Source organism: Staurois parvus, unplaced genomic scaffold (assembly GCF_062004578.1).
Source record: "Staurois parvus isolate SC_StPar_1 unplaced genomic scaffold, SC_StPar_1.0 ptg000052l, whole genome shotgun sequence".
NCBI lineage: Eukaryota > Metazoa > Chordata > Amphibia > Anura > Ranidae > Staurois > Staurois parvus.
The window spans coordinates 2,030,356-2,051,482 of record NW_028317848.1 but is presented as its reverse complement, the minus strand read 5'-3'; the positions used below and the strand labels follow the sequence as shown (position 1 = coordinate 2,051,482).

General features: G+C 39.7%; 1 protein-coding gene across 1 annotated transcript in view; it reads right to left on the bottom strand.

The window, feature by feature from the left end:
• STK3 (serine/threonine kinase 3) overlaps positions 1 to 21,127 on the bottom strand; it is a 288,476-nt gene that overhangs the window by 104,181 nt on the left and 163,168 nt on the right. The window contains exon 9 of the mRNA XM_089666443.1: positions 3,347 to 3,548. Coding sequence (XP_089522569.1) covers positions 3,347 to 3,548 — 202 coding nt within the window. The remainder of the gene's footprint in view (positions 1 to 3,346; positions 3,549 to 21,127) is intronic.

Sequence of the window (21,127 nt, the reverse complement as noted above, 5' to 3'; positions counted from 1 at the left end):
CAGGGGAGGACTGACCATTTGGAAACTCAGGCACTTCCCGAGGGCCCGGGGTCAGTAGGGGGCTCCATGAGATGCCCCTGGTACCTTTTTCATAGGCTTTTTTTAGTTTGGGCAAGGACACAGGGGCCCCATGATCCCCTATTGCCCCGGGCCCCATGAGTTGTCAGTCCGCCCCTGGTACAAGGCTATTCCCAACAGCCTTGTACCATGTGACAAGCTGTGACCGATCACAGCTCACACAGTAGTTCTCAATGGCTGCAAGAATGCAACTAGAGAGAAGGAGAAATTATTGCTTTTACATCCTTTATGGGTGTAAAATAAATCAATGTAAAAAAAAAAAAAAAATCATCACCCCCCACAAGTAGTAGTGTCACCATGGTGACACTGTACTGCTAGGATGATAGTATGTAAAAAAATAAATAAATAAAAAATATTAAAAAAAATTTTTAAAAATGGAAAAAAATGTTTAAAAATTATAATTTTTGGTTATAAACTAATTTGGGTTATTTTTTGTTTACTAAATATATAACGGAATAAATTTTGGCCAAGATTTATGATGAAATACTATTTATTTGCAAAATTTTATAAGAAAAACACTTTTTTTCAAAATTGGACACATTAATTTACATAGCAAAAAAAATAAAAATCCCAGTGGTGAATAAATATTACCAAAATAAAGCTTTATCGGTCTCAAAAAAATGCTATTCGTATGGGTACAGTGTTGCATGACTGCGCAATTGCCATTCAAAGTGTGATAGCACTGATAGCTGAAAATTAGCCTGGACAGGAAGGGGGTAGAAGCGTCTGGACTGGAAGTGGTTAAACAAAAATAGAATCGTTGTGTGTTCGTTTTTGGCTTTTAAAACTGCTTGATTGATTTAGGTGTGGAAGTTTCGAAATCAGATATTTTGACACACAAGCTTTTGTCATGAATAATTTTCTTATGCACGAGTCGTTGACTTAACACACCATATGCAAGTTGTAGAATTAAATTAGAACTATGGACTCCCACTAAAAGAAAAAAAAAAGTGTATTGTAGCATTCAATTATGTGTATCTGCACTTTTCAGTTCCCCAGAAAAGTCCCACGTGGACCTGCAGAGTCTGCCAGTGAAGCTCGGCTAATACAGCTTCCTGTGATGGTATAGCAACAATGATGTACTGCTTCTGAGTTAAGAGCAGAGATTTGCCACTATGATGTATGTTGTGCTTGCTTTCACTACAGTAGAAGATGATACTGTAGTGGAGTGGCTATCAGCATTGTAACTACTGATTCAAAAGCCTGTAGCTTGTCCATTAGTATGCAGGAACCTTTACGCCTTGTACACATGGGCCGAAAGTCAGCAGGAACCGGCCAACTTTCACCCAATGTGTACAGATGTCTGTCCTAGAAAAGCCAGTCTCATGATAAGCATGCTGGAAAACCAGCATCTGACCAGTGCTGGCAACCACTGGCTTCAGAATGCTCTGGTGGGGAGTGGGGACAGTCCCCCTGTCAGAACACAGACACAGCGGGGGAAATCGCCACAGTAACATTGCTTGTGTTGGCAGAAGGACCTCTCACCAACCCGCTGGACTGAACAAAAACATACCTTCTAGTGTGTACCCAGCCTTAGTCCTGCACACTAAATTGGCAGCACTGCTTCTGTTGCTAAAACCATCCTACTGTGTGCTGCAGTGTCTGGGAGGGGGAGCACGTGAGACAAAATGAAAGAGGATTTGGCGCAGTTCAAGAAGGTAAAGGAAGTAGATTTGTTGATGCTTTTACATCACAAACTAACTGGATCTGGTACTTATTTAGACTGCCATACAGAGGCCTTTAGTTATAAGTCTACACATTACTAACAATGAGGCTCAGGATATGGGAGAAGTCAGGACCAAGCTTGACTTCAACAAGAAAGGTAAAAATTTGCATATATTCTTTTGTCTTATCACTGGATCTACTAATCCTTCAGTGCTGTTGTATTTGATCATTCTACACACAGTGTACTGGCCAGGTTTGAGACAAAGTTACTTTACATTCTCCAGGTGGTGGAATACATTTGCAAATATGAGTAAGCCACACTGACACATCAATGCACCTCTGATAAGTGGTCCCTATCTCGAAACTATCTGAGTCCCCCAATTATGGGAATCTTAATCAGCCGTGCAAAGGTCTGGGCTTCTGGTGTGTTGTACTTTTAAGGAAGACAGAATTTCTCCAGGGGAGTCTGCTCTCTGTTTGTGCATTGCTATATACTGTATGTCCCATAGGGGGGAACACAAATAGCTCAGAAATTATCAGAAGCGCCTTGGCACAGCAGTTTGAATTTCACATGTATTTACAAGTGTATACAATCAAAACTTCTGCTTTTAAATTGTTCTTTAAAGCTAGCTAGGAAAACCTAGCCTAAATTGTTTCAAGTATGCTAGGGACCTTGTGTTTTGTTGGCCTTTTCTTCATATCTCAGAGTGTTTTCTGCAGCATACTTTTGACAGGTAACATTTTTTTTACTCTTAGGTCCGTGTCACATGGGGTGGACTCCGTTTTGATCAGCAGGAGACCTGTCCACTGAATCTATGATGAGCAGAGCGGGCAGATGACAGGTTCGTGTCCACTCAGTTTATGCAGAGCAGACTTGGAAAGAGCCCCAGAGCCCACTCTGCTCTATGGGCAGTCGGGCGTAAACAGACTCCACTGTCCTCCAATCAGATCTGTCTAGATGATGGAGGATTCATCCCCTTCTATTTTTTCAGCAGACTGAATCAGATCAGAGGTAGGCAGATGGTAAATGGACACAAGTCCATTTACATTTGCCAGTCCATAGGGGTGAATGGACTGTCTGCTCAGGTCCGCCTGAAAAACTGATAGGTGGACTTAATCAGCACCTTTGTATTAAAGGGGCCTTATGGAAAGCTCTGATCGACACAGCAGGCTCTTCACTGTGACCTGCATATGATGAATAACTGCAAACAAAAAAAAAACAAAAAACAATTCACAAAACTAAAATGCAAGCATCATTTCCTGTAAGAATCATTATTTACAGTAAATATTTAAATTTGCTGTAAACAATGATCATTATGGCAAAAAAGGCATGAGTTATAGCTTTGTACATTAATTCTAAGGATTGGGAGCAGAAGACCAAAAAATGATGCACATGGCAATTTGCTGATTAATATCAACGTTTGATAATGCTCACGCTCATAGAATAACTAATTTAACTCATATTGATCTGTTTTTGTGATTTGTACATGCCGAACAAGCAAATTAGACTCTGGAACCTCTAATTTCAAACTGCTTCGAAATCGTTGTTTGAGAAAATGTGGGTATAGCGCTTTAAATTCTAGCAATGTATAACAAAACCTACTCTTCATCGTTCCATCCTCTTCTTCCTCTTCCTCCTCATCATCGCTGTTTATGACCATGGTCCCCAAATCCGATTCTAGCATGGTGCTATTATGTTCAATCATGGTCTGAGCACCTTCGCTCATTGTGCTAGCCGCTCTCATGGTCCCAGCACTCTCAGAACTGGTCTTGACCATTGTGTGAGAGTCCAGCTCGTCCTCCTCCTAGAAACAAAGAAGACAGGAACACAAAGAGTTACTAAAGTCCAATTCCATGATTAGCCTTCATGGAAACACTTTGAAATATTATATCCCAAAAATAAAGATCAGTTTATATAAATTTATTTCCCCCGAAACCACATCACAAAAACCTCAAACTGACATAAATACTAAATGTCCCAAGCTGGAAAACAATGAACTTTAACCGCACATTTTATTAGTTTGACTACTTTTCTGGGTCATAATTTACAATTAAAGTGCAGCAAAGACAGTAGGGTTGGAGAGGAACAACAGGAGGCACCTTTGTGTTACAAACATGAAGTGTGATGTCAATTTATAGACGCTGCCATATTTTACTACTCTCTCATCCCCAGAAAAAACAAGCAAGTCATTTTTAGTAACAGAAAGATCTGCTCAGCAGATGCTGGGGGAATTGTTGAAAAGAACAGATTCCAGCTTTGGATACAACAGCATTTCCAATCAGTGGCAGTAATGTTCCTGGAATGCACAGCCGAACTGATGATAATCCAGTGTATGATTCATAAACCCCATATGGAGCACAAATATTTGAAAACAAAAAGGAAAAGACATTGCTTCTCCCACACTTTGTTTTATATATAAGGGACTATGGACTCATTTACATTTTCAGTTCTGACATGTACAGTAGTATCCACACATACAAAACATAGCAAACAACAGCTAGGGCTCAGTCCAGGAAAGATACAAATAGAACAGTGTTCAGCAACCAATTTGGACACTTTGGAGGCTTTACACGTGGCCCACTGTATACAATATCAGCTTTTTTTTTACTTAGTAGCAAAATCAAAGGTGAAAAAAACAAAACAAAAAAAAAGGGACAGCAATATCCTAAACTTGGGTTAACAATGTTTCAAGTGTTTTGTGAACATGCGCAAAGGCATGCATAAATGTATGTTATGTTTGCAGTGTCATTCAGTGCAAATGACACCCCATATGCGGCAAGCAGACGTCTGAAGCGCAACACCCAAAAAGCTACATGAGCTACTTTGGAGCATTTGTTGCGAGTGGCGCAGCCGGTGAAGTGAACTGAATGAACTTCCCAATTTATGTTGCATGAAAACACACATTCACAAAAAACGTTGGGTGTGAACCCAGCCTTTAGCTTGCCATACAAGTGACAATTTTCAGCTAGTCCACTAGAAATCACAAATACAATCGAAATACGACTGACCACAAGAATTCAATTGATTGTCAAAAATGGAATTTTAATGATTGAATAATGGTTTCAAATTTTTATTTTTCTATTAGAACAAACTTTTTTGTTTATACAGTTTTAAAGACAACTTCAGTATGGAAATACTTAAAGTGACTGTAAACCTCCGGCATGAAATATGAACAAAGCATACCCCTCTATAGCGTGTGCTTGTCTCAATCCAGAGCATTAAGTGTCATTTCTGTCGGCTGTCTCGTTCCTCTGCCATAAGCATGAGTCACTTCTGACAAGTTTTCCTGACACCAAGAAAAAATTTATGACAAGGGAGGGCACAACCTTTGAGTGACATTCTCAGCTCTGTTCCTGTGTGAAGGACGGTGTGTTCCTTCCCTCCAATCAGCTCTCAGAGCTCCTCTCACTTAGTTTAACTTGACTTCCCCGCCCCCTGCTTTTCAGAGCTGAAAGATCCTGTGCAAATTCTGCACTCTGAATGGATGTAGGGGAAAGGTGGATGTAGACAGACAAGTACAGCTCATGTAGGAGGATTTGTTTCATCTCTGTGTATCACCTGAGACCAGTCACTTCACTGGGTGTATGTAAGGGTTTACTACCATTTTAAGGCCCTTTTACTTGTTGAGCCAAGGCTTCGATAAAAAATTATATTACAAAGTTTGACCATTTGATCATGCAAAATGCACTTGCTTAAAGAAAACACCAACCAAAACTTTTTTTCTTTTTTTTTAATTTTTGATTAGAATTGGGAAATGCCAGAACCAAGAGAAGCTGCAAAGCATGCAGGGAATACAGGAAGTTGTGGAAAGGTAAAACTCACATCATGGACCCTGCTAACTTGCCGACCTCCTCCACTCTTCCTACCACTCCATCCCCCACAGCTATCTCCTCCTGTGCCACCATCCCCTCCCTCCTAGATTGTAAGCTTGAAAGAGCAGGGCCCTCGATCCCCTCATGTTTTGCATTGTATTGGTATTGTTCTGTCACATGTTCTGTCCCCCTTTATAATGTACAGCGCTGAGCGAACTATTGGCGCTTTATAAATACTGTATAATAATAATAATAATAATAATAAATGGATGGAGATTTTTTTCAAGTAAGCATTGGATTGTCAAAAATAACTATCGCTTGTATTGTTATCACAGTGCTGATGTTCTTAAATGATAATAATGTGACCATAGATTTCCTTTAGGTTACTGTCCATTGGCAAAAGTTGAGGACTATGGTCCTTGGTTCGAATCCCAACCACAGCTCCACCTGCCTGGAGTTTGCTTGTTCTCTCTGTGCCTGCATGGGTTTCCCCTGGGTACTCCGGTTTCCTCCCACACTCCAAAGACATGCTGGGAGGTTAAATGGGTCCTGTCTAAATTGGCCCTAGTATATGTATTTATGAGTATATGTTAGGGATCTTAGATGGTATGCCCCTTGAGGGTTAGGGACTGATGTGAATGCACAATATATATGTAAAGTGCTGTGTAAATTGACACCGCTATGCATGTACCTGAAATAAATAAATAACAAATTAATTACAGTACACCCTTTCCTTGCCAGCACCTGGGGGTACTTGGCTGCTGATAAATGCCTACCAATTTGTCCACTTTGATTATTCAAGTGAATGAAGCCCTAAACACTTTCATGGATGTCCTGTCATACTGCCATTACAGATGTAACTGTGCAAATCTCTATAGCTATCAAAATCCAAGAGCAAAAACGTAATCTATTGAAGGTTACTAGTCCTTAAAAGTTGTCCTAACAAACATGAAGTGTGTTAGGGCTACAGAACATCTGCCCCTCGCTTTATCTTCACAAAATGGGGCAGAGTGAATGGGAATATATGCTAACAGATAACCATGCAGCAGAGGCAGGGAGCACAGGGTGTTTTCACTTTACAGTATTTCTAGTACAATCAATAGTTTTTTGTTTTTGTTTTTTTTACTTTTTGCACTTATTAAATCAATTACCCTTTTAATTGCATTTTTAACAAGCCAAAGGGAGCAAAAAAGATGTTGATTGTCAAGGTTTACAGGATTAGAAAATATTGTCAAAATACAAGGGGCATGTGTATTGCTGTAATAAAGCCTAGACACTGCTGCTCTCTCTCCTTGTGCAGAGTGACTGGTCTTGTCTCCGCCCCCTCCTGTAGTTTTCTGCAGGCAGCCTGTAGTAGGTTGGCTTTCTGGGTCCCTCCCACAGTTCTACTCTCTACACAGGGTATGTGTGTGTAACACAGTGATGATGTCACAGCTACTTACAAGGTAATAGCTGGGTCTGAATGGGCATTTGGTGGGGCAAAATGGATTTATATAATGTGCGGCTATTAAAAAATAAGACTGAATTTGTTTAAGTTGGCAGGGTTGGAAAGGTTGTATTTGAATATGAAATCTTTTCTACGGTATACAGTATGTGTCCTATTCACAATTCTACACTCCCAATATAAAGTTATATTTCTGTACTGTAAGGAACACAAAGTTTCCATTTACTCCTTGTTGGTAGCTTCTAATCCTCTGATTTCAAAGCCAGCATTGTTATCATGATTGCCCAATAGTCAGACGTGCTGCTCTTTGGTGAGGTGCCTCCTTCAGCCAATAGGCAGCCAGATAATATTTTACTCTTTAACCTGGCAGCAAGAAAAAAAAATTGCACTGTGCACTGAAGGGCCTCATACTAGTCCTTTGTGGCACTTTAGTCTGATTAGCTGGAGTGGAGAGGCAGGAGGATAATGTCACGATCTCTACCTCAGCTAATCAGAGGAATGCTTGTATTCATTGATTAAAAAAGGCTTCTCCTGAATGGCTGAGAAGCAATCGGGCTGACTCAATTTTGAGTCATCCATACTACTGCAGTCCACTGCTGTAATAGAAATAGTTTTTTTGGCTCCAACTTTACCCAAACGATTTAAAGTGAAATTTGGAATTCAGCTTGAACAAAAGACTGTTTTTAAAAAGGTGCACTTTTTAATTTTTGTGCTATAAACAAAAAAAAAAAGGTATATTTTGCTTATGACTATAAAAAATATATAGTAAACTCAAAGTTAGTCATAAATTTAGGCCAAATGTATTCTACTACATGTCTTTGGCAAAAAAAATCCCAATAAGTGTATATTGATTGCTTTGTGTGAAAGTTATAGTGTCTACAAACTATGGTATAGATACTGCAATTTATGCAATTTCTTGCTATACAGCTCTGCATTAGTTTAACTGACAATTGCGCGGTCATGCAATGCTGTACATAAATGCCCCCACTACCCGCGAAATCCTCGGGAGCGCAGAGCACGTTTAAAAACGTGCTTTTGCGCAGCTGTGCCGCCCTGCCACCGTTTTAATGCAGTGGCTGGGCGGCAAGAGGTTAAAGTTCATGTGCGTGTAAAGGCAGGCGTCCCAATACTTTTGGCAATATAGTGTATGATTGCACAGACCAGGCAGTGCTTAAACTTTCATAGTACATATAAAGATATAGCACCTTATTGGAGCTGCAGACGGTCATATAGCTAATTAATAGTTTACATTCACATGAGGTCAACACACGCAGGTATATTATAGCATTTCACTACTAGGACTAGTTGGGTTTAGCCTGGAACTTTAAGAATTACAGAAGAGTGTTCATTTGTGTCTTTTAGGTCTACCAGGAGTTGACCTTTCCCATGCCTCTTGCACAGTACACAACACAAACCAATAAGCAACTAGTTTGCAGTTATATAATCTTTACTATCTTTAGAATACATTTTTTAAAAGTAAATGTGCTTAGCAAAGATCAGTAAGTTAAATGACACATATTCCAAAGTTTCAACCAGTAAGTAATGTTCTAACAGAGTGCCATTACCCTTCAGAAATAAGTATACTTTAGTACTAGTGGTAGTAAAACTTGACATGCCGCCTATGACACAACATTTTCTTGAGAGGGATTAGGCTGCAGTAATAAGTACAACATGTAATATTTCATTTGTTGTACAGGGCAAACATAACTTCTTAGCAGTATATATTTCAATAACAGTTATATGAAAAGACAGCCAGCAATTAACAATGGATTAAACAGTAAAGTGAGCTCAAATTCTCCTCTTATCTGCATTGTTTCACAATAGATGATGCAGCCCAACTGGCAGAACGTTGCTGCTTGTCAGATGGTCCCAATTACCTAAACTCGATGACCGTTTGTGATATCCTAATTACTTTTACAGCGTGTTCCTGCCTGTCCATGAGCTCTGATTCTCTTCCATGTCATGAAAGCAGAATGCTATCAGAGTGGAAACAGAGGAGGCAGACGGAAGAAAACTTTATGGAGAAGTGAGTTCCAACAGAACACATTCGAATAAATTGTGTTATCCAATTACGCAGGAAACATCTACATCGGTGGTGGCATGATCTGTGGGTCAGACCACCAAAAACAGATTATAGCCTTACATTGTGTTCCAGGTATTAGACATCTGACACCTGTAGTCTTAGAAAGAAAACAAATGCTGTTGATGGGTAGCACAGGTATTTGTAGCCAAAGGCTATTGTGAAGGCCCCTGGGTATTCTGGAAGGGCAATGCCAAAGTCTATTAACCACTTCACTATTGCCATACATTTATGAACAACAGAATGGTGGACTGTTATTTCCCCAGTTCCATTTATAAACGGCATTGGATAAAGCACTGTTGAGCTGTCCTTAGATGGCTCAGTTGACATACGTAGGGGTTGATTCACTAAAACTGGAGTGTGCAAAATTTTTTGCAGCCTTGCAAAGAAACTAATTAGCTTCCAGGTTTTACTGTCAAAGCTAAACTCAACAAGCTGAAGTTAGAAGCTGACTGGCTACCATGCACAGCTGCACCAGATTTTGTGCACTCCAGTTTTAGTAAATCAACCTCATTGTGTACAGAGTCATTTGAAATGGCTCTGTACCAAGTGGCCGCTGTGATGACATATCACAATGCTCACAAATTTAAGAGGATGCAGAGGGATCAACATTGTAATGTGTTTACAACAGAGGAAAGAGGAAATGGTAGCATAAATGGGGAGCTGAAGCAGCAGCAGGCAATTTTACTGTATGGGGAGGGATTTTCACTGACAGTATGATTGTTTCTTTTCCATCTGATCTCCTGCTGGTTTCTGTATGTGACCTGTATATTAAACCCATCACACGTCGGATGGCCTCCCAAGGCCACTGCGTAATTTATAATCTGAGACGGTTGGAGTAGTTTTTGATATAAGTCTTGTATGTATCATGATTATTGAAATTCAACATACTTGTTCACCACCCCCCTACGTACTTCTATCTATACTGCTTATTTCACAATAACTACTTTTACGCTGTTATATGACTGTTTTTTTATTTGTGGAAATTGTTTCCATAAGGCATTCATATGGCATAGGGCATTCTCTCTATTGTTTTGTTCAAAAACTCAATAAACAATTTGAAATATAAACCCTTAACCTCTCTTATCTTGTGCATGTGTAAACTAACCCCCTCATCTCCATCCTGCCTCTGTGTATGACTGCTACATTATCTAGTTCACCATTACCAAGCTTCATATTTTTACCACCTTAATACCATATTTTGTATTTCCAAAAAAAGAAAAAAGTAAATGAGATCACCCTGGGGTGTTTACTTTCCAAAACAGTCATTTTTGGGTGTGCGTGTACTGCCCTAGCACTCATATTTTATTACAGAAAGTAAAGAAAACATTTTTTTTTTTGTGTCTTTCTTTTTAGGGCAATGGAATCTATGAACGCTCAGATACTTGATACACAAAGATGTTTTCAAGCTACTTATTTCCTAGTAACATTGTACTACTCTGCGATGGGTAATCAGGGATTTTTTTTTGTAACATTATTGCAACCAGCAATGCTTTGAACTGTCGTGAATGGGTTACGTTGATGACCGTTCAGAGTACTAGTGATCTCATCGGCTACAGCTAATCACATGGTACAGGGTGCTGTTGTTGGCCCAGGTACCATGAGATAGCGGTGGGCCAATCACAGCTCACTAGTAAGGGAAGTAAAGTTGCTATGAATCACATTGATTCATAACATCTTTGTTGACATTGTGACCATGTGTACCAGGATCCGCATTCTGCTGTTTCCAGTGGACAAAAAAAGAAATAAAAAATAAAAAAAATGATCAACTATACAGGATGATTAATGATAAAAAAAATTTATAAAGTTACCCAAAATGTATTTGGAAATTTTAAGTGACAGACCATTTTTTAGCTGATAGATTTGAAGGTTAAATAATGGGGTTTGTAAAGGAACACAATGTGATTAACTTTAGAAACCAGTACTGGTGTTTTGGTAGAAAAGTATAGTATATCTCTTAGTACTTAATAAATGGTGACTGAAGGCCCTTCCCTTGCACCTGCCTGCAGTCCCCTGCGATTAGGGTTGAGCATATAACACAGCAAAACATAGCTAAAAAGCATGCGCACATGTGTGCGCACACATACTATGAACTAAACCCTTTATTATTCACGTTCTTTGGCTGGATCTGGATCTCTATATTATTTTTTTTTTGTTAATTGTGCTCTGTACAAATGAGTTACCTCTAATGATGGCAATCCAAGGTCTTGATTGCTGTTGTGTTGTGTAAAAATGCTAGCTTCATTGATTATAGCCAGAGATTTTCTTCCTACACTGTACAGTGCAGTGAAGGGATCATGTTTGCATGCCCCCTTCTCTCTTCTCATTCATTCACAAAAAGCCTGGTATCCTTTTTACAGAATGCAAGGCATTGATTCCTTGATTGTTTGAAACACAAGGTTTCCTGTGAATGAGCAGAGGAGGCAGTGTGTAAACTGTATGAGAGCTGACACTCTCAGAAGTAGAACTGGAACGCCAAAGCTGACTGTAATATCCAGCATTGTTAAAGCTACATAGCAGATCTAAGATTGTCAATCAGTAGAGGCAACTCTTTGGTACAATTTTAAAAACAATGTTTTTATTGAAGTTCCAGGAAATGACAGCAGCTGTCCAAAGCACACAATTAATCTGACCACTGAACCAGTGCTATAAGTTAAGCTTGTTAAGATACCAATAAAAGACAAACTGCTCAGATAGCCTTCACACTGACAAAAGAATAAAAAAAACATTTTTTAAAATCTCCCCTGATCAGAAAAAAAAAAAAATTACTATACATAAACTTCCGGTCTACATGCATGTACTCCAGCGGTGGCTGCATGTAATTTCTCAGGACAGGATTCCCAATGATGACATCAGTGAATCTTGATTGCATAACGTCCAATAAAATGGCCACTTACAGCAGGCCAAAGCCCACATCAAAAAGCACCAAGAAATTGTTTAAGACAAAGTGCTGGAGAGTACTCTATTTGCCAGCAATAAGTCCTGATCTCAATCCCATAGAGCACCTGTGGAGAGATCTCAAAACAGCATTTTGGAAAAGGAAACCTTCCAGTCTGCGAGACCTGGAGCAGTTGGCGAAAGAAGAGAGGTTCAAAATTCCAGTAGAGAGGTGTAAGAAACTCATTAAATGTTACAGGAAGCCATTGATTTAAATTATTTTTTCCAAGGGGTGTGCTACCAAATATTAAATTGAGGGTGCCAATAATTTTGTCCAGTCCATTTTTGGAGTATTGCTTGGAATGTGTCAGATTTGGCTTTTTCATTCTCCATTTTTTGTGTCATAGCAATACAAACAAAATAAACATGAGAACGCCTAAACATTTGTAATTGCAACATTTTTCTGGTGCATTATCTGACATAAATGCAGGGGTGCCAATATTATTGGCCATGATGATAGATAGATAAATAGATAGATAAATTTATATAAATTTACCAGCTGCACCTTACGAACTACATCTTTCATACCCCATCAACTCCTAAATGGGACATGGAAAAAGCAGTTAGTCTTACAGAGACTGTTCTATAGATGCGCTGAAAGGAACATGATGGTAGACATCCGAGTATGAAGGAGTATTAACTAGTTAGAATATGTTAAGATCTATTATCACTAGTCATAGGAGTCCCATTTGGAAAAAGGAAAAGTTTGAAAAATGTTCTGATTGTGTTCATTTCAGCCAAGTGACACTAGGAGGTGCCAGAGACAACAGTATAAACTTCTCATGTAGCCTTAGACATAAAACAAGAATAATGATAGAATCATTTCTCTTATCCACATTGAAAATGAGTACATTAGACAGAAATGGAAATACCCTTTAAAATTACACTAAACCTTGGTTAAAAAAAAAAAAATCAATCAAATGTTTACATAACTCAAAAAAAAGTACCTTCTATTGCTTTCAGCCTCTGTAACTCCGAAATCCCTTTTCTTTTTTGCTGTTGTGATCCAACCTCCAGTTAGAGGGTGGCTACATTCATTCTCCAAGGCCCCACTGTAAGTAGGAATGTAACCACCATTTCTTGCTTAGTCCCAAGATGGACTTTAAAGTGGAGTTCCACTCAAAAGTGGAAGCTCTGCTTATTTGCCTCCCCCTCCACTGCCACATTTGGCACCTTCTGGGGGGCAGAGGGGAGCGGATACCTGTTTTTGATATCCGCTCCCACTTCCAGCTCAGTTCGCCGCAGCAAAGTGAGCTGGAAGTTCAGACCCCTCGTCCTTCCTCCTGCAATCTCCTGGGAACCTTCACAGGTCCCAGAAGACTGCCGGACCAATGAGAACGCACAGCGCGACTCACGCATGTGCAGTGGGCACCCGGCTGTGAACCACAAGCCGTCACAGTCTGGTGCTCATGGTTGTGATGCCGGCGCCGGGGAGAGAAGATGCAGAGAACGGACGGTGCAGGTGAGCACATCGCTGGACCCTGGGACAGGTGAATGTGTGTTTATTACAAGATCATAGCTACAGGTTTTGTAGCTGTTGACTTTTAATAAACACAAAACTGACTGGAACTCCACTAAGTTTTTAGTGTGCATAGAGCAATGCACATGTCCGCAGCTAACATTACTTATTTATTTTAAATACTTATATAGCGCTGTCAATTTATGCAGTGCTTTACACACACACACACACACATATATTGTACATTCACATCAGTCCCTAACCCTCAAGGGGTGTACAATCTAAGGTCCCTAACTCACGTTCATACATACACATACTAGGGCCAATTTAGACAGGAGCCAATTAACCTACCAGCAAGTCTTTGGAGTGTGGAGGAAACCGGAGTACACGGAGGAAACCCACACAGTCACAGGGAGAACATGCAAACTCCAGACAGGAGGTGCCGTGGCTGGGATTCAAACCAAAGACCTTAGTACTGCCAGGCGGAAATGCTAACCATTTAGCCACTGTGCTGCCCAACATGCACTTCTTGCTCCAAAAAGAAGTGAGGGGAAAAAAGGAGAGGTTTGGTAGCTCATTGAGGATTTTACAAGTAGGCAGAGAAACACATTAGGCCTTGTTCACAGGGGCTGTACTAAAGTGTACACACGTGGAGGGCTATGTTTACCTGTGCATATGAATGCACAGGTGTTCCATGCATCCCTGTTCAGGCAGTTCCTTTGGAGTCAACTGGGATGCAGCAGCTGCACAGACACAGGCGCTGCTGCCAAAGTGCACACCGTCTGCGTTCAGGGCCGTGCACCCACACGGATGTCAGATTGAGAGCATCATCTGTGCCATCGCTGTGTCCCAAATGACATCAAGGTAAATGCACAGGGTAGGTAGAAACGGCCCTCGCACTGGCACCCATGTGAATGAGGCTCACACAATTATCTCAGGAAACAGATTACAAGGCCGTTAAGTAGTGGATGTGTATTGATTATTTTTGGAGAATGAGGATATCATTTAATATCACTTTAATGACAATAAGCCAGTGATGCAATAGTAACCCTTGCTACTTTATAATACCACTTCATTTGTTTATGTGAGAAAACAATCCACAAAGACTCTACTACAGCTGTACAGAACAACAGCTGCATACCAAAGATTGTTCTTATCTGCTTAGGTGCTGAAGGTACGGTTTTAGATTTACACTATTGATTAAACAAGCAATGAAATACCATAGCAATACTTAAGTGGTTGTAAACCCTTACATATACCCAGTGAAGTGACTGTCCTCAGGTGATACACAGAATGATACAATTGTACCTGTTTATCTACAGCCTTCTGCTCTGTACATCCATTCAATGTCCTGAATTTATAAAGCTTGTCTGAGATGTCAGAAAACAGGGGATGGAGAGCTGAAGTTACACACTGCAGAGTGAGGGGAACTCTGAAAGCTGATTGGAGGAAAGGGACACCCCCTTCACACAGCTCACAGGAACAGAGCCGAGGCTGTCAAACACAGACTGTGCGTGTGAATGAGGTCCATCGCCATCACTTTTTTTCTCTCTTGGTGTCAGAAAACATTGTCAGAAGTGATTCATGCTGATAGCACAGGAATGAGGCAGCAGATAGAAATGGCACTGGATTGAGACAAGTACACACTATAGAAGGACAGACTTTGTTCAGATTTCATATCTTAGGTTTCTAACCACTTTCACCTATTTAAAGGATAAGTTCACCTCTGGAGTGTGGTTACACCTGTATTTAGAGTGTAACTTGTAACGTGTTCCAAGTCTCTACCACAATTGTATTCAAAACAGTCAAAACAGAAAATTGGAAGCATACTAGTCCGAAAATAGCTTTTCTGGCAGCAGAAATTCTACGAATTAACCAACAACTAACTGATCTTTCTTTTTTTGATGATCTGGCCGTTGTACTTCTAAATCTGACACCCCTAACCATACATCACTTCTTGAACATCTCCTAAATGCTGTGAGTGCCTGTATCCCTAGTGTGTGCAAACCGCAGTCCCCACCTACATTTGAGCAATGGTTTGCCAACAGGAATGACATACAATTTATGAAGCAGTTTACAGCTTCGAATTTCAAATTTCAGATGAAGTTCTACAGTACTGAATGGCTCTCTTTCACATTCCTTTTCTCTGTAGTAGGAGATGCCCTCTCAGCCCCCCTCAGGGCTAATTTTTCCCCCATTCCGTCCGACCATCCTTATTAATACCCCCCCCCCCCCCATCTCTTAATTTATGGAACTTACACTAAAAACTTATTAAAAATTTGGTGAGCAAAGGACCCGTTTGTGACTGAAGAAATACCCCTTACAAGGGATGTGAGAATTAACAACAGACGTGTTCCAAACCATATTGTATTGCATGATAATTTATTGTGTGATTTCACTTTTGTGTATCATCAACACTAAATGTCAGATACCGAGTATCTTGTGAACCCGTCTAATCCTCCTAAAAACCTATAGATGAAAAGTTGAAAAAATATTGCTTTCCGAGTGTCAATGCACAAATATATCAAAAAGGCCTTGGGGCAATCATTTCCGCTATATGTGCTTATATACATCTACATTTACAGAAGTCAATCCATGTAGTGGGCATCAAGACCACAGCAGCAGACAACATTCTAAATTTGGAAATAACAAATCCCGAGAATGATGCAGGGGGACGCTAATGCATTTCCTGCGGAGTATACCTCTGCATGGCAATAAACAAACTGCTCTATTTTCTTTGCATTGTGCAGTTCATTGAACAGCTCCACATGTGCCTCAATGTAAAAAAAAACAAACACTGTTCAAATGTACTTCTTCCCACCCAATGCAGTAAACACTAAGCTAACCTAATGCATGTACCTTCTTCCTTCCCGAAGAAATGTTTGGTGAGAAAAACAAATATAAAAGTCAAAGCAACAACTCTAGGGATAGCTGGCTACATTTATCAAGGTAGGAGCTCAGAGTATGTTAGTGAATGTATTTTCTAATAGGCATTTTATAGCACCAATTTGCATAATGATTTAAAATATTGTACGTTCACACCAGTCCCTGCTCTCAAGGAGCTTACAATTTAAAGTTCCTATCTAACATGCATACATACACACACATATACAGTACGGCCAATTTGGAGAAGAGCCAATTCACCTACCAGCATGTCTTTTTAGTATGGGAGGAAACCACATAAACACAGGGGGAACATGCAAACTCTGGTCAGACAGGGTCCTGGTTGGCATTTGAACCAATGACACCAGTGCTGCAAGGAAGAACTGCTAACCACTAAGGCACTGTCCATATTACAGAAATTGTGAAATTTTGGAACGGATATTGAAAATATGACTGATCATGCCAAAACTGTCTTATTTTAAGTGTTACTAAACCCATGACCCTGCATTCCCTATATCTGGTTTCCCACAGTACACAGAACATGAAAATGCAATTATTTTAGTAAATATACACTGCTAAATATCTTTTCTATCAGCAGTTACAGCAGTCTTGTGACTTCTATAAGTGTCCAGAACAGCAATAGTAGGAGGAGTTTTCATTATCCAATGATTGTCCTATGAGGCTGCATGACCTCTGACCCACTATCTGGACAGTGCTGACTGACCCTGTGCTTATCACATGCACTCTCCCAAGAAAAGAAAAAAAAAACCTCTCTAGCAATACACACCAAACTATGCATGTGCGGAGTGCCTTCAAGGGCTCTGTACTATCACCAGATGGATTGGGAACTGTGGAAGACAGGATCAAACATTCTTTTTACACAATGCGAAGGATTAACCCTGTGGGTTCCAGCATGCTTTACTGCATATACAGACTGATTTAACGGTTTAGGATTTAGTAACACTTTGAGGATAGTGATCATATGAAGACATTTATTATCACATAATTGTTTGGCTTCTTTTTAATTCATAATGGTAACAGAAATCACGCAAATGGCCCTGATCAAAAGTTTACATACCCTAAAATGTTTGGACTTGGTACAGACACACACAGGTTAAAATAGCAAATAAAGGTTAACTTCCCACATCTGTGTTTTTTTAAATTGCAATTAGTGTCTGTGGATAAATAGTCAATGACTTTGTTAGCTCTTACATAGATACTGAGCCATGGGAATGAGAAAAGAACTGTCAAAAGACCTGCGTAACAAGGCAATGGAACTGTATAAAGATGGAAAAGGATTAAAAAAAAAGGTATCCAAAGCCTTGAATATGCCAGTCAGTACTGTTCAATCACTTATAAAGAAGTGAAGAATTCGGGGATCTCTTGATACCAAACCAAAGATCAGGTAGACCTAGTAAGATTGCAGCCACAACTGCTAAAAGAATTGTTTGGGATACAAAGACAAACCCACAGGTAATATTATTATTATACAGTAATATCAGGAGAAATACAGGCTCTGGTTGTTTTGGAAGAGCACAAAATGAATAAACTTGAACAAAAATGAGCTGCATGGCCGAGTTGCCAGAAAGAAGCCTTTACTGCAGCAGTGCCACAAAAAACTCCACTGAGGTGTATCAAGGTGTTGTTGGGCATATTGTGCAAATTGCAAAAAGATAAATAATACATTGTATTGTTGACAACAAATTCCTTCAGGCCAGCAACCACTGTACGTGGTGACGTCACGCCTCGTATAGCAGTCACTGGCCTGAAGGAACTTGTTGCTGACAATATGCAGTTTATTTTGCCTTTAATAGATTTTATATGAACATTATGCACAATGAGTATCTGCATTCTATATGTCTCTATGGATCGGGATTGAAGTTAGAGTGGAACAGGGAGTCAGAGGGCTGTTTCATCATCCACTGCGGATTCATTTTGGGTCTATTCCCTAAAGTGTTCCTGGCTTTTCATAAGTTTGAAAGCCAACAATCTCTGGTAAGCAGTCATCTCTACTTTTGTTTCCACTGGAGTCCAGGGGTGTCTTTTCTCTCTTTCTGGAGCTTGCCCTTCTGGATTTGTGATCGTGGGAAGCATTTCTAGCACATTTGTGTACTTTTTTTTCCGTTTTATAACACTAATGCATGGACTTCTTCTTAGAAAGGACTAATTCTTATGTGTTTTGCAATATATTATTATTTATGTTTTTCAATTTATTATTCATGTTTATTGTGATAAGCACTGCACTTTGTGTGAAATATTTATCCACAGACACTAATCGCAATTTAAAAAGCCACAGATGTGGGAAATTCTGATTCCTGTTATCATTAGGATTTAAAAAGAAGCCAACAACTATGTGATAATAATTGGCTTCATAAGATCACCATCCTTAAATAAAAGACAGTTGTTGGCATTCAGTCATACTTTCAATAATGCCAAAATTTTGATTTCTGCCAAGATATGCAAACTTTTGAGCACAACTGTACCTATTTATTAAATGTTTAACTACTTACTAAGCATTGAAAGCCAATGGGTTGAGTTACAAGTCTACTTATATTTCAGGTGCAAGATTTTACCAGAGGGGAGTGTGTGTCTAATACTACACAAGACCCTAATAAAGGTGAACTCTAACAGCCAGACTCTACAGTTATATGGGTACTCTCCATTAACAAAGTGCAAAAATATCATTTCATTTTGTAGTATCTGCACCAGCTTAATAGAACGGAGAACACTGTTCACTGATCCCCCAAAGTAAAGAGAAGCCAGCATGGAATTCAACTTGCTAGAAACTGTTCAAAATACAGCATACACAGTATATTTATTTAAGTGGAGTATGTCTTTACCATGTGGGGCATATAAATATGACAGTACAGAGAGACTTCTTCAAGGCTGCTTATATTAGGCTGAAACACTTAATATGCTAACTTGATTCTTCCCCAACAGGGATGCAAATAGTGATAAAACCCCAAAATTCAGACTTTTCCCATCTCTACTACAAAAACAAAAGTTTTTTTATTGCTAGAAGGTGTGCACTAAAGAGTTTTTTTCCTTTTCACTTCCAGTCCCAGCCAACACCAACACCAGGACAGAGAATAACGAGCCCTCCCAATAGGGACACAAGTCAGCAATAAATACCGGATGCAAATTCTAACCGTCTAAAAAGAAAAAATATTTAGGTACAGTAGAAATAAACAAATTAGGGGTAGAAGAAGGGAATTACCATATTCCTCATACCGGCTTGAGGACAGGAGCACTCTGTGTCATCAGGTGCCATGGAGGGCTATTAGTCCTGCATTGTACTTGATGCAACTGCTGGCTGGAGAACCATTAAGGAGGACTGCAGTGGACTGGTTACACAAATGGAGGGAGGGGAGGCAGGTATTACAAATTATTCGTCTATCAAGCACCTAACCGTTGCTGCGTAGGGGGGCTCGACTGCAAGGGTATGTTGTTTTCCTGTGCTCAGAGTTGAGATTTAAATGATAAAATTCATTTTTTGACAGCAAGGACTGATTAGGATTTACTTCAGTATTCTACCCACCAGATATCAAGGAGTATAAGTGACTGGTCCACTTTAATACTGAGTACTGTGTACGTGTTTGGAAATTCTGCAGTGCTGAGTGCAGGCTGTGACCAAATCAGGCTATTTGTTCTTAATGGATTTAAAATATCATTGGCCTGAACCCTATGATGGAAACGTTTTGTGACAGGCTGACATGTTTTGATAGGTGCTGAGGTAAGTAAACAGATTTTTTTAATTAGCTGAAAACAGCAAGCAAAGTATTCTATGGGGGGGTAATTGAGATCTGAAAGTTTAAATGTTAGTTTAAGCATACTGACTATGACTGGCCTCTTCTAGAGAATTTTAATTTTTTTGGATAGGATTTTGATTCAGGAGGTCAAGCAGCTGTGCGGTGGAATGTATCACAATCAAACCTCAGTTCATGACAGCTTGCAGGGAACATGTCCAAATATTTATTACCTTAAAGAACAGGGTCATTCTATTTTCCCTTTTTATAGTACTTCTGCCTAGTTAGGCCGATTCAGTTGCAAATATCTCAACTGCTTCCCCTAATTCCAAAAGAGATTTCACACAGAGGATATGCAGGTTTTTAAGAATTCCTCTAAGCATTTATAGGAGATGAATCCAATGTAAATTCAGAAGAACTATGTCTTTATTAAATCAGCCATAATCAGCCAAAATTCGATCTGGGTATAGCAAACAAAAAGCCAAACTCCAGGTATACTATAACTTCAAATAAATTGTTTGGTTAAAAAAAAAAAATTTTCTTTAAGAACAGATGCACCCACTTGATTCATGAGATCATCCTCCTGCCTCTCCATCTCCAAGGCTTTCTAGAGATCATGGTGGCTCTGAGGAAGAGGCAACTCCTCGAAACGCATCAGCCTTTTGGATGTTTATACTCCCTATTGCGGACTGTTACTCAGCGCGGTGTTGACCCAGCTGTTCTTTATGATGTGCCTTGCCTATATTGTCGTTTGTGAGTACAACACATACTTTATTTTTTATTAAACATTTTTTATGGTAATGCACTAGGCCTGTGCGCCCTCTGTTTTTTTTTTCCTCTTTCTAGAGATAATTGAGCGGTGCTCAGCCAGACTTAATTTTGCCCTGAGAACAAGACAGGCATTCCCCATAGCAGTGCCAGAACACAGCTCTGCATAATATAATTAGATGATGCATTGACAGTGGGCACATCTATTGGTAAAGAAAACAGTTTGGGCCAGCTTAGCTCAAACAAACTATTTA